The sequence below is a fragment of the Rhineura floridana genome, chromosome 16, assembly GCF_030035675.1.
Source record: "Rhineura floridana isolate rRhiFlo1 chromosome 16, rRhiFlo1.hap2, whole genome shotgun sequence".
NCBI lineage: Eukaryota > Metazoa > Chordata > Lepidosauria > Squamata > Rhineuridae > Rhineura > Rhineura floridana.
In genome coordinates this window covers 17,770,070-17,783,698 of record NC_084495.1, presented here as the reverse complement: position 1 = coordinate 17,783,698, position 13,629 = coordinate 17,770,070, and the positions used below count along the sequence as shown (strand labels likewise).

The 13,629-nt window shown below is 43.3% G+C and overlaps 1 protein-coding gene across 2 annotated transcripts in view; it reads right to left on the bottom strand.

Moving 5' to 3' along the window:
• LOC133371393 (connector enhancer of kinase suppressor of ras 2-like) overlaps positions 1-13,629 on the bottom strand; it is a 463,521-nt gene that overhangs the window by 84,907 nt on the left and 364,985 nt on the right. For both annotated transcript variants that reach the window (XM_061598777.1, XM_061598778.1), the window contains exon 14: positions 10,741-10,775. In XM_061598777.1, coding sequence (XP_061454761.1) covers positions 10,741-10,775 — 35 coding nt within the window. The remainder of the gene's footprint in view (positions 1-10,740; positions 10,776-13,629) is intronic.

The following is a 13,629-nucleotide window of genomic DNA, read 5'->3' as shown; positions in this document are numbered from 1 at the left end:
CTAATCCAAGGCCGAAATTGTTTTGTCTCTGTCTGCCTCTTCAACAAGGTAATTTACATTTCTTATTAAATGGGGAAAAATGAGCTTTGTAGAGAAAGTTAGGAAAAAGGAAACCAGATTCTTCTGACAACACTGAACGGCAGATCACTCAAGAATAAGAGTAAGGACCAGGGCGATCAAAGGGACATGTCAAGCAGCCTCCGCATAATGGTTTACCTACCCATGACACCACTGTAATGTAAAGCACTGCCCATTTTTGTCATTCTGGGAGATGATCTAGAGCAGCCTTTCCCAACTAATGGGCCACCAGATGTTGTTGGACCACAATTCCCATCGTTCTTGACCATTGGCAATGCTGGCTGAGGCTGATGGGAGTTGTGGTCCAACAACATCTGGTGGCCCACTAGTTGGAAAAGGCTGATCTAGACCAAGAATGGGGAACCTCAGGGCCAGGGCCCAATCTTTATCCTAGTTGGGATCTATCTTGGTTCTGTTGTCTTGTCTTGGATCTGTAAGTCCTGTTGTGTTAAACTTTAAAAAAAATATGTATAGTGTTTTTAAAAATTGCCTTTATGCATAGAACATAGACAGCTGCATGACATTGAGTCAGAGCCATGCTCCACTTTGCTCAGTATTGCCTACACTGACTGGCAGGGAGTGTCTTCCAGCCCTACCTGGAGATGCCAGGTACTGGTTCACATGATGTTACTGGCAAACAGAAGCTATCATGCAGTTTCCCCCCTGTAAATCCATACTAACCCAATCCTCTGATAATATGAACAGGGAAGGAAAAAATGTCTTCACTCCATATCTCTAGTGTGAATCTTTATTATTTACAGTCAACTGACCACAAATACAAAGCATAATACTGGGAGTTATAAAATAAGACTACATAGTAACACAGGGTACAAGCAGCAACAAACTGGGTTATATAACAACTCAAATTATTTGATTACCGTTGACAATCATAGAGGGTCTAGTCTGGATGGCCAAATTCAGGAATTTTGCCACTTGCTCAGTAATTGCCTTATCTGAACCCTCAAGTAAAACAATCAAAAGGGACTCACAAGAATGGCCTGGAAAGGACTGCATAATAGGGTATATCTCTAGTGCTTGCAGACGCTTTGCTCTGACGCTTTTAGGTGGGTGTGTCAATCGTTCCCCTCTCCATGCCCACTCCCTCCTCCTCCTCCCTTCTTTCATTTCATTTCCTGTAGGCTGAAGAGTAACTTCTGGCTGCTCTCTCCCGTTCTGCTGGCATTTTTTAAGTTGCTGCAAACTGTGCCTTTATTTTCTTTCCCCCCTAACTTTTGCGCAAAAACATAATGATACTCAAAGAGAGATTTGTATTTCAGCTATGTTGTACCAGTGAAAACACAAATAATTACACTTCCAGGTTAGTTTTTTTTTAAATGAAACTTACTGGTAGAACTAACTGAGCATGCTCAGTTACCAGGAAACTAGAGGGAGTGGAAATGTTCAATTAGAGGGAGTAGTCATTAGGCAACTGCGTGATTGATCTTTACCCTCCAGTGTGAATAGAAAACACTGTGTTTGCAGCTGGCATTGAGCCCTTACTGTGGATGGTCCAAATAGAAAACAGAAGTAAAAACAGCTTCTGTAGTACCAAGTAATGCTCCCATGTGAATAAGCCCTGTGAGTCTGTGACTAGATACAGACTTTGTGGCATCAACTTCAAGCCAGTTTTTCTTTCTTTCATTTGTTTTGCGTAACTACCGGTCAGATGAAGAATTTTGGACAGTTTAAACAGGAAACTGCCTGCTCAGTATTGTCTACTCTGACTGACAGCAGCTGTCCAGAATTTCAAACAGTCTTCCCCAGCCCTACCTGGAGACACCAGGGATTGTACCTGGGACCTTCTGCATGAAAGGCAGGTGCCTTTCCACTGAGCTACAAACATTTCCAACCTTGAAAAGCTGTTTTGTGGCATTTTGGTTAGTTCTGATAAAGCAGGGATGGGGAACCTGTGTCCTTCCAGGTGTTGTTGGACTCCAAGTCCTATCAGCCCCAGTCAGCATGGCCAATGGTCAGGGATGATAGCAGGTGTAGTCCAGCAACATCTGGAGTGCCAGAGGTTCCCCGCCTCCTGGTGACCCAACTATGGATTTTGGAATAATTCTTTGTCAATGTCTGATGCACGTTTTGTACCTCTTCTACATTCCACACCCTCCATTATTTCAGGCATAAAATTTTACGGAAGTGTTCCTTCTATTTTACTAGAAGTTTACTTTAGGATTTTTCAAAAATGCTTTCTTTGTGCCCAGAACCCTAGCTATTCCCTCAAGATAACCAATGCCTGCTAAGAATATCTGGCGGAGTTGTAGTGATAAAACATGATCTCAGCCTATATTTTTGGTTTTCGACATTGAGGGCAAGAAGTAACATAATGCCCAGAGCATTCAATACCAAATGTTTTTCTTTCTGCCTTAACGGAACTGTGATTGACTGTGCCACCCATTCAAAAGAAGTGGCAAGCCTGAGCTCTCTGAAGGGCAGGCAAACAGTTGAAACGCATCAACCTCAAATTTCATTGTATATGTTTTGTGAAGGCTTGGAGATGAAATCACTTTCCAGGAGCGCAGAAAAAAAGGGAAGTCCCTCAGCTCTTTTTGGATGCAAGTGTGGTGAAATGCTTAACCTCTGTTGAACTGGTTGACACTTAGCCTCCTTGGGAGTTTCAATACGATGAGGCTACTTTTACAACAGATTGAATGCTGGAATTTAGTTTACTGCACATAAGAACTAAATAGTGTAGGAGCATATGAAGAGCACTGCTGGATCAGACCAAAGGTCCATTGAGCTCAGCCTCTGGTTTTGCACAGAGGCTGAACTGCTTCTGAAAAGCCCACCAGCAGGGTCAAAGACAACACCTTTCCTGTTGCTACTCCTAGCTACTGATATTTAAAGGTACACTGCATCTGAATATGGAGGTTCCATAGAGTAAAGGTGGAGAAACTTTTAGGGGCCGAGGGCTGAAGTACCCTGCTGGAAAGCCGCTGAGGGCTGCATTGCAATAGGAGGCGGGTCCAGATGCACACATAGTAACCCTTCAGCACACAAAGACACACTGCTGTTTCCCATGGAATCAGAGGCATATATTTAATTCCCTGTCATTCCACTCCATGCAAGTTTCACCTTTATTTTTTTTAAAAAAACTTTCTAAAACCCTTTATCTGTCCCAACAGCAAAGGCAAAAGGAACTCGGTAATCCTGGCAGAAGAATGCAAATAATAAATTCAAATGCAACTGCATCCCAAAAATTGGGTGCATGCAATTGCAACATGCATGGGCAACTTTTTGTATATTTGCAAGGAAACAAGTGGACCTCTACTGAGACATAGTACCCCCTGCTTTGACTTCTTCCAGCAGCTCTTCTTGCAGAGGAAGGAGCTACCATTGCACACTTTATGTAACGCTATAGCCCTTCTCCCTCTCAGCTGCTCTTGACTAAACAGTTGATGAGGAGGGGGAGCACACTTGGCTGCAAGCAGCATCTGGGTTGAGCATTCCATAGAGTAATAAGGTGGCCTTATGTCCTAATATGCAGAGGAAAGTCCCCTATTTGAAAGGCTGCCCAGTCCAAATCTGGTTCAAAGACAAAGAAATGAGAGCACACGGCTTGAAGTTAGCACTTAGACGGCAGATTGAAGAGTAGGGCTCTGCACAGTCCCCACCCCCATCCAGAACCAGATTGGGCTGACCTGGGACCACCATCCCTGCCCTGGATCTGACCCCAAATCAATATGGGAATGGGGGTAATATTTAATTAGGGTTTTAAAAATTCTAATTAAACACAGCATCACCTTTCCCCCCTCCTAACCGAGAGCAGGGAGGGTTCAATCCTGTGGGGTGCTGCTTTGTAAGTGGCTTTCCCACATGAAGGCACTTGCAAAGGTGCACCCTGCAGCCCAAAGGACTGAATCCTCTGTTCATCAGCTTCCCGCCCGGCACCCCGCCCCCTGACAGCCCTGACCCAGGATGATCTGGGGCTATTTTGACCCACCTTGGCTTAAGCCCATATCCCCCCAAATCAACCCAATTTGGTTCAGGCTTTCTCTAAATCCAGTGGTCAGCCATACTGAATAGGCACACAGGTCACCTGGTCAAAGTCTGTTCCTCTATGATAAGGTTAGGGATGGGTGAGAAATTCAGTTCAGTTCACATTGCAAACCAAATCTACCAAATTTGCACTTTCCAAAAGAATATGAGAACCGAAACACAGCCATCCTTTGAAATTTGAACTTATTCATTTTTTGCAATGCAGTTCTGCAAACAATGTTTATATTGTTTACAATGCAAACAATGTTTACAAAACTGCATAGGTTAGGGGAAAGTGTGCATAAAAATGACTATATTCTGTATGAGTGAAAATAACATGCAAATCTGCACTGTATGATGAGAAATGGTTGCATTAGTCAAAACTGCCTTCAAAAATGTGTTTATCAGGAGAAATTTGCACTAAAATGCTGGAGAATTTTCATGAGGTTTTTTTTTTTAAAAAAACCCACACAACACCCTGCAGATTGATCGGGTAACCTCCCTTGTAGACTGTGGGAATGCTGTGGACATAATATATCTAGACTTCAGCAAAGCTTTGACAAAGTGCCCCATGATATTCTGATTAGCGAGCTTGCTAAATGTGGGCTGGATGGAACAACTATCAGGTGGATCCACAGTTGGCACCAGAATCGCACTCAAAGAGTGCTTATCAATGGTTCCTTCTCAAACTGGGCAGAAGTAACAAGTGAGGTACCACAGGGCTCAGTCCTGGGCCCAGTGCTCTTCAACATTTTTATTAACGACTTGGATGAGGAGGTACAAAGCATGCTTATCAAATTTGCAGATGATACAAAATTAGGGGGCACAGCTAATACCTTTACAGACAGAAACAAAATTTAATGGGACCTTGATAGGCTGGAGCATTGGGCTGAAAACAACAGAATGAAATTCAACAGGGATAAATGCAAAGTTCTAGGAAAAAGAAACCAAATGCAGAGTTATAAGATGGGGGATACTTGGCTCAGCAATACGACATGTGAGAAGGATCTTGGAATTGTCATTGATCACAAGCTGAATATGAGCCAACAGTGTGATGTGGCTGCAAAAAAGGCAAATGCTACATTAGGCTGCATTAACAGAAGTATAGTTTCCAAATCGCATGAAGTGTTAGTTCCCCTCTATTCAGCACTGGTTAGGCCTCATCTGCCCTTAACAGCATTGGACCGCAATACCTGGGGGAACGCCTCTTCCGCTATGTACCTACCCGTTCGCTGCGCCTGACGTCGAAGGCCCTTCTCCGGGTTCCAACACACAGGGAGGCCCGGAGAGTAATAACTAGAGCTAGGGCCTTCTCAGTGGTGGCCCCCGAGTTATGGAACGCCCTCCCTGACGAGATACGCCTGGCGCCTTCTTTGTTATCTTTTCGGCGCCAGGTAAAGACCTACCTCTTTGCCCAGGCATTTTAAAATTTAAATTTTAATTTTAATCTATTCTTGTCTTAATTTTGTTTTATATATCTTTTATAGTCTATACGTTCATTTGTATTTTAACCTGTTTTTATACTGTTGTACACCGCCCTGAGAGCTTGTTGCTATAGGGCGCTTTAAAAATGTAATAAAATAAATAAATAAATAAATAAATCTACAGACAAACTGGGACAGGTTCAGAGGACGGCAACAAGGATGATCAGGGGACTGGAAACAAAGCCCTATGAGGAGAGACTGAAAGAACTGGGCAGGGTTTAGCCTGGAGAAGACAAGACTGAAGGGAGATATGATAGCACTCTTCAAGTACATGAAAGGTTGCCATCTCTTCTCGATCGTCCCAGAGTGCAGGACATGGAATAATGGGCTCATGTTGCAGGAAGCCAGATTTCAACTGAACATCAGGAAAAAATTCCTACCTGTTAGATCCATATGACAATGGAACCTATTACTTAGAGGGGTAGTGGGCTCACCAACACTGGAGGCATTCAAGAGGCAGCTGGACAGCCATCTGTTGGGAATGCTTTGATTGGGATTCCTGCATTCAGCAGGGGTTGGACTTGATGGCCTTATAGGCCCTTTCCAACTCTGCTATTCTATGATTCTATGATGCAGAAATGTGGAGAACTGAGTTTAATACTGGAACATGGGAACCAGAGAGAACCAAATGAATAGATCTGTCCATCTGTAGGTGAGATGTACTATATTATATATCTAAATTATACTAATCATTTCTCAGTGTGCACCTATACATACAAATCAGCATATGCAAATATTATGCAAATTTATACTCCCTTCATCCTCTATGTTGGCCGTATACAAGTGCCACCATAAAGAGCAATGACAGCTAATAGCAGCGGATTGATCTGTCCTCCATAAATTTGTCAAATTCCCTCACAAAGGCATCTAATGTTTACTCCAAGATCTCCTGAATAATGGAAACAATGCCAAAAACAGGCATTTTGACACCTGTCACTCAAACCATCACAACACTAAACTTATCTCAGAAGAATAACCAGCAATCTAGCAGAGCGAGCCACGCCACATCTAAGGCAGAACAGGAGTTCACCCTTCACATTGTTTGAGCTGGACTGAGGCTGGAAGAGAAATATTGTGCAGTGGCAGCCAGGAACATAAAAATCTTCAGTAGCGGCCAGGAACATATGTTTGAAAACAGGATAAATGACATATGCAACAGAATGGAGGGGGTGTGGAAATCCCCCTTTGACACGTCAATACTCTTCAGCTTTGGGGAGGGTATATTTTCCAAAGGTAGCCTGGAAACTGTTTAGGGTGGCAGAATGTAGTTGTGCTTTCTACTGTGCATACGTGTATACATGCACACAAAATTCAAGTGTCCTGTCATATCTTTACATACCAGGCTTGCCAGGTTCCTGGCCTGAGACTGATCCTGTATCTTTAGCAGAGCTTGGAAAAGTTACTTTTTTGAACTACAACTCCCATCAGCCCATCAGTGGCCATGCTGGCTGGGGCTGATGGGAGTTGTAGTTCAAAAAAGTAACTTTTCCAAGCTCTGATCTTTAGGAGAAGAGAAAGTCAGGCAAGTGCAGGTGTTCTTGCAACCCTGTAATGGGAAAAACCACAAGGTGGAATTCTCCCTTCCCCCTGCACAACTTTTAAAGATACAGAAGACCTCTTGGTTGCCAGGCCCAGCCTCCAAGAGGTCTTCTTCATCTTTAAAAGTTAGGCAGGGGGGAGGGAGAATTCCACCTTGTGGTTTTTCCCATTACAGGGTTGCAAGACCACCTGCACTTGCCTGACTTTCTCTTCTCCTAAAGATACAGGATCAGTCTCAGGCCATGAACCTGGCAACCCTATTACATACATATGTAGGTGTAGCTTTGGATAAGAATAAAAAACTGAGACTTCCGATCTGAATCACAGCCCAACTCTTGAAGCATAATGGGCGGCTCTGAATCATTTGCTGTTACCCACAGTACTGACTGCAGATTTGTGGGTGTTTGGCTTGGCCAGGATGCCTTCAGTGGGGCCCCCTCCCTCAGTAAGCCCACTTCAGTTGGCCCACCTTACAGCACTGTCATTGTAGTCCATTTGCTTCCCCTCGCCTGCTGTGCCCAATCCACTGCCTCAGAAGGTTAGAGCAAGACAAGTGGAGAAAGAAGTACCTTCTCTTTGCTTTTATCACTCCTTATATGCTTGAAGAGGGGCAGCAACAGCAAAGGGAAGAAACAGCAGGGCCAGGATGCTCTGGAGGTCAGCGGTGCCCTCCCTCCTGCACTGTGGGCCTCAGCAGGTGCCCAGAAATGTTGGCTTCTGATGCTTGCTACCCTTGCACTTATTTCAAAGCCCCTTGTCCTGTTGCATTCACTTTATATTATAGGTTATTAGCTAGGCTTCTCTGGGTCAGATCTCAGCTCAGCCTTGCATCATTGGATGGTTTAGTAAAGCTTTAGTCTTTATTGAGAGCCAGTGCAGCATAGTGGTTAGAGTGCTGGACTACAACCTGGGAGACCAGGGTTCGAATCCCCACACAGCCATGAAGCTCACTGGGTGACCTTGGGCCAGTCACTGCCTCTCAGCCTCAGAGGAAGGCAATGGTAAACCACCTCTGACTGCCGCTTACCATGAAAACCCTATTCATAGAGTCACCATAAGTCAGAATCGACTTGAAGGCAGTCCATTTCCATTTTTTAGTCTTTATTTGTGTACGTATGGCATTTATATACCACTTACTCATTATTATCTCTAAAGGGTGTACATAAAAATAAACCACACATAGAATAAAGCAATAGATTGTATCCAATGTTATTTCTTCAGAGCTTGGAAAAGTGGCCATGCTGGCTGGGGCTGATGGGAGTTGTAGTTTAAAAAAGGTACCTTTCCAAGCTCTGGTTCTACTCAGAGCATACCCATTGAAGTTAATAGACATGACTAACTTAGGTCCATAAATTTCGGTGGGTCTATTCTGAGTAGGACTTCATTGAAGACAACCCAATAAATATTCATCATAAACTCAAACACTCCCTTAAGATGCCTGCTAGAACAAGAAAGTCTTTGTCGTGTGCCTGGAGTTCAGGAAAGAGGGAGCCTGTCTAATTTCAGTTGGGAGGGAGTTCCACAAGCTTGGGCCCACAACACTGAATGCATGGCTTCTAGCTGAAGCCATGAACAGAAACTCCCCCCAAAATCTCAGTCATTGTGTAGGGATACAAGGGATCAGGTTTAAGATATCCTGGACACAAGTTGCTAAGGGCCTTGTAAATTAATGCAAGAACCTTGAACCTGGGCCGGTAACATATGGGCAGCCAGTGCAAGCTTTCAAGCACTGTGCTGGTGGTAGCCTGTCTCCATCAACAGTCTAGCTGCAGCAGTTTGTACCGGCTTCTGGACCAGGCACAGGGGTAGCCTCTCTTAGACCACATTGCAACAATCAAACCCTGAGGTTACCAAGGCCTCCGCCACCCCATCTCTAACATACACAGGCCTACTTTATAAAGGATTTCACGGGGATTATTGAGATTAAATATGTGAAGTATGTAGGTTTCACAGGAAATATGCAAAACGAATACTAAGCATTCTTTGCCATCAACGTTTAGTAATAAAGCATCTCTCGTTTCACTTCACATATGAAATTCCCTTCCCCCTCTCGCTCTCAATTAGAAGATTTTGGATAGAAGCCCAGAACTGGTGCCAAAAAAATGTTGGACACATTGCAGAACGGACAGCAGATTTTCTTCCCTCTCAAGAGCAGTAAAAACATAACAACAATAAAACACCCAAACATCATGAAAACCTTCTGGAAAGTGGCTAGCCTCCAGTAAGAAGGGCCTGAATGGATCGGACTAGAGGCCCATCCTGTCCACACGGTGGCTAACCAGATGCCTATGGGTAGCCCCCAAGCAGGACCTGAGTGCAATGCTTGCGATTCCCAGTAACTGGTACTCTGAGGCATATTTTGACACTGGAGGTAGTACACAACCATGATGACTAGCAGCCAACGACCCTTTAAGCTCATTAATTTGACACCTGAAACATGTATTTTTAGGAAAACCCCCCCCCCATTTTGGGATTTTAGGTTGTTTTTAATGTCATATTTTAAAATTGTTGTAAGTGTAACCCACTCTAGGCCCTTTGGATCAAAGGCGGGTAATGATGATGATGATAAATAGTCCCCTTTTAAAATCATCCAAGTTGGTGGCCATCATTGCATCTTGAGGAAATGGATTTGAGGCCACAGGATCTTAGTATTTTGCAAAAGACTCAACCCCAATATGCATCACAAATTCTCTCCAATGACCAGTTGCAAATATTGTTCAACCAAGGAAAAATAGCCCCAGATGAAAAAAAAGGAAATAGAATGCAGCATGCCCATGTAGTTGTGTTGTGACTTTAAGAACATTAAACACAACTATTCTCAATGAGGGTCCCCCCCTCCGGATATTAAAAAGAAAAGAAAAAGGTTTAAACATTTCGGTGGAGTAATCCCCTGTTGTAAACGTCTTTGAAGATACTAAAGGATGTATTGTTATTTAATCTTGTGAACTGTATTATTTTATTGATGTATTATGTTTTATTGATGTATTATGTTCGTGTTTTTTTGTAAGCCACCTTGAGGGCCTTTGGGCTATAAGGCGGGGTATAAATTTAATAAATAAATAATAAAGTATCCAACTAAGAAACACTCAGAGTAGACCCAATGACGTAAATAAGCCATGTCCACTATTTTCAATGGGTCTACTCTGAGTAAGACTAGTAGCGGATACAACTCTAATTATTTTTTAAAAAGTCAAAAGGAAAGGGTGGTATTCAATGCTAATCCAATGTAGAGTGAACCCACTGAAGTTAATAGACATTACTAACTTAGGTCCATTTGTTTCAGTAGGTCTACTCTGAGAAGGACCTAGTTGAATACAACCCTGCAGTTCAAAGATCAGAGTAAACAAATGAGTATTTGCTCCATATTAATATATGTGTGTGTGCTTGTGTACACACACACACTTCTAACTGTTGCTATCCCATGCCCACCTCCTTCTCATGCAATCATCCAATGACACAATCCAGACAGGTTTTGAACTCTGCTCATTATCTACCTCTTGCTGTTTGGCAAACTGTGCAGGGGTTTTCCTCTCTCTTGCAAAATGCAATATTCTTGAGGGGCAGAAAAATCACAAGCACACTGTCAAAGCTCAGTCAATACAGGTGGCAGCAAGTCTCTACATACAATTTGAATGGCAAGAAGGCAAATATTAGTTACCTTTCAGAATCTCCACCAACTGTGTCTCCTGCTCTCTGCAGAAAGGAAAAGGAAGGGAAAGAAGAAGAAGAAGAGTGACGTTTAGCATCTGGGGTTGATGAAGGACAAGAATAAAAAAAAGAGTTTCCTAACATGATGAAAGCTGCGTTATCTGCAAGAAAACAAGACCACAGAAACAACCCAAATCAGCACATTAGTAGTTCTAACGGGAAGGAAGTTAAAAAGTTGCACCCACTTTGAATAATGATTTTACATACAAAAATGAAACAGCAACCATATAATGTAGAAAACATAGATGAGGTTATCATAGAAATGCTTTGGGGCAGTTTCATTTTAAATTTAATCTGGTGTAGGAAATTTTCAGTAAACCAAACAAAAGGCCAAACTAAGGAAATCTGTACACAGGTCAGATAGAGTGAGTGAGTGAGTGAGTGAGTGAGTGAGAGAGAGAGAGAGAGAGAGAGAGAGAGAGAGAGAGAGACCTTTGAGCACCAGACATTGTCTGGGCTGTTCTGATGCCACAGAATGTTCATAAACATTCTAATTGCTATAGGGAAAGGATCCAGTTATGAGAAGGCTAACAAACTGAGTAGTAAGAGTTCTCAGAAGTTCTAAATAGGGCTGTGCATTCCTATTTGCCCAAGGAATGCACCCAACTATGGGGCCTTGATGAACACTGCAGTGAGAAATCAACCATAAGCATTTATTTCCATGAACAAATCTCCCTTGTTAGATTGGTACATGCAGCTCCTGTTAAGTTAGAGAAGCCAGCTTTGGTGAAGATATGCAGAGGAGACTATGTCAGAGAAAGCCTTCTGGACAGGAAAAAATATATATAAACCATCTTTAGCAGTTCATGGACAATGAAAAAAGTGTGGGTTCCCCCCCCCCAGATTGGGAAAATGTTTATTTCCCTTCATACAAGTTAAGCATGCAGGAAGATGGTCTAGCTTTCAAAGTTAGTCAAACAGCTTGAAAGCCCAGACAAACAGGCTCTAAAAATTGTCATACCATTTGTCTATTTGCAAACACTGCAAAAATGTGTGAATAATTTTAAAACTGCACTCTGGGAACTTTAGCAAGTCAGTCATTAGCAGTCACAACAGTGAATGGTAAGGAACTTTGTCCCCCCACCTCCCCAAGTTATGTTTTCAATATTGTAAGATTCGTGTGTGTAATAGCTGTTGCAGTTAATTAATTTGGAGGGGGGCATATGGCTAAGTACATTCACAGAAGCATTGTGCACAGTCCTAGAAACATTTCTGGATTGTGGACGGGAACCTCTGATAGTGTTCCCTTTTGGGGGTACCAGTGACATAGTGGAAGGACAGGACAAGGGAGCTCAGCTCTGGGATGCCATCTGCTGGAGCACTAGGGTAACTGACAGTTCCTCCTTGCTCTGGCAAGTGAACGAAGTGATAATGGGGCTTTCAATTTTGTTTACAACAGATTAGCATAGAGTAAGTCAGAAAATGAGGAAAATAACCTAGTACAGGCTGGGCACATCCTTCCTTTTCTTCAACTGAGTTACTCCTTCACATTAGCAGTTTACATGGCAACACTCCTTTCTAAAACTGTTTGCATTTCTAATTAAATGCTAAACATTGCATTTCAATTCACTGAAGATCTTTTGTGTTTTACAAATTGAACTTCTGCAGTCATGAGTAACCACTGCAGAGTTTGGAGGAATCTGTTTCTAGGAAACTATGCATAGAATTGCAGGCATGGAGATCCTAAGAAACTGGGTATTATGCTATGTACAGCTGCACTTTGGTGTATGTATATAAATGGATTGACACAGGTGTCTGAATTTTTGGACTCTCTTTGGGGTCATGGCTATGAGGATGTCACAATGTGCTCCTGCATTTCAACTTTTGGTACAGCACCACTAGTGGGTAGAAGATCAGAGCCACAGACGCTAATTGTTAGCCACCTTGGGCTTGTTGAGGAAAGTCAATGTTTCAGATAAATACATGCATGTTCCATTTCAGAATGGCAAGCAGGACACAATGTAGGAAAGCTTTTTCCAAAGTACATGAGAGATGTAGGTTCACTGCCTGAATGCAGTGGCGGCTCCAACGTCAGTGGGGCAGTGTAATCTCTTCTGGGTTTTAGTCCAAACTTTCAAGAAGCTCTCCAAGAGGCTGAACTAAAACTCAGAGTGGATTCCACTGCCCCACTGACATCGGGGCCACCAGCCACCACTGTTTGATCATAAAATTGTATAATCATCAACATTACATTCCCATTCTTATTTTGTAGCATTTATATGCTGCTTGTCAGCCAAGGCTATAGCTCAGTAGTGGGGCACATCTGCATGCAGGAGATCTCAGGTTCCCTCACTGGAATCTCTGGGTAGGCCTGGAAAAGACTCCTGTCTGAAACTATGGAGGTGCTGCCAGTCAGTGTAGACCAGGGGTGGGGAACCTGTGGCCCCCCAGATGTTGCTGAACTCAACTCTCGTCAGCCCCAGCCAGCATGGCTAGTGGTCAAGGATGATGGGAGTGAAGTTCAATGACATCTGGAGGGCCACAGGTTCCCCATCCCTGGTGCAGAGAATACTGAGGGGAGGGCTGCAGCTCAGCAGCAGAACACCTGCCTTGCATGCAGAAGGTCCCAGGTTCAATCCTTGGCATCTCCAGGTAGGGCTGGGAGAGGCTCCTGCCAGAGAGCCACCACCAGTCAGCGGAGACAATGCTCAGCTAGATGAGCCAATGGTCTGGCTCAGTATAAGGAGGCTTCCTATATTCCTGCATCCACCAAACAATCTCAGCCCTTATTGGGTTGCTTGTGGAGTTCTGTTCCCCAAGGACGTTTCTCCCCGAAAAGTTGTTTTGTACTTCTGCAAACCTGGAGATTTCCCCAAGGCTACTGATACCTCTTTATTTA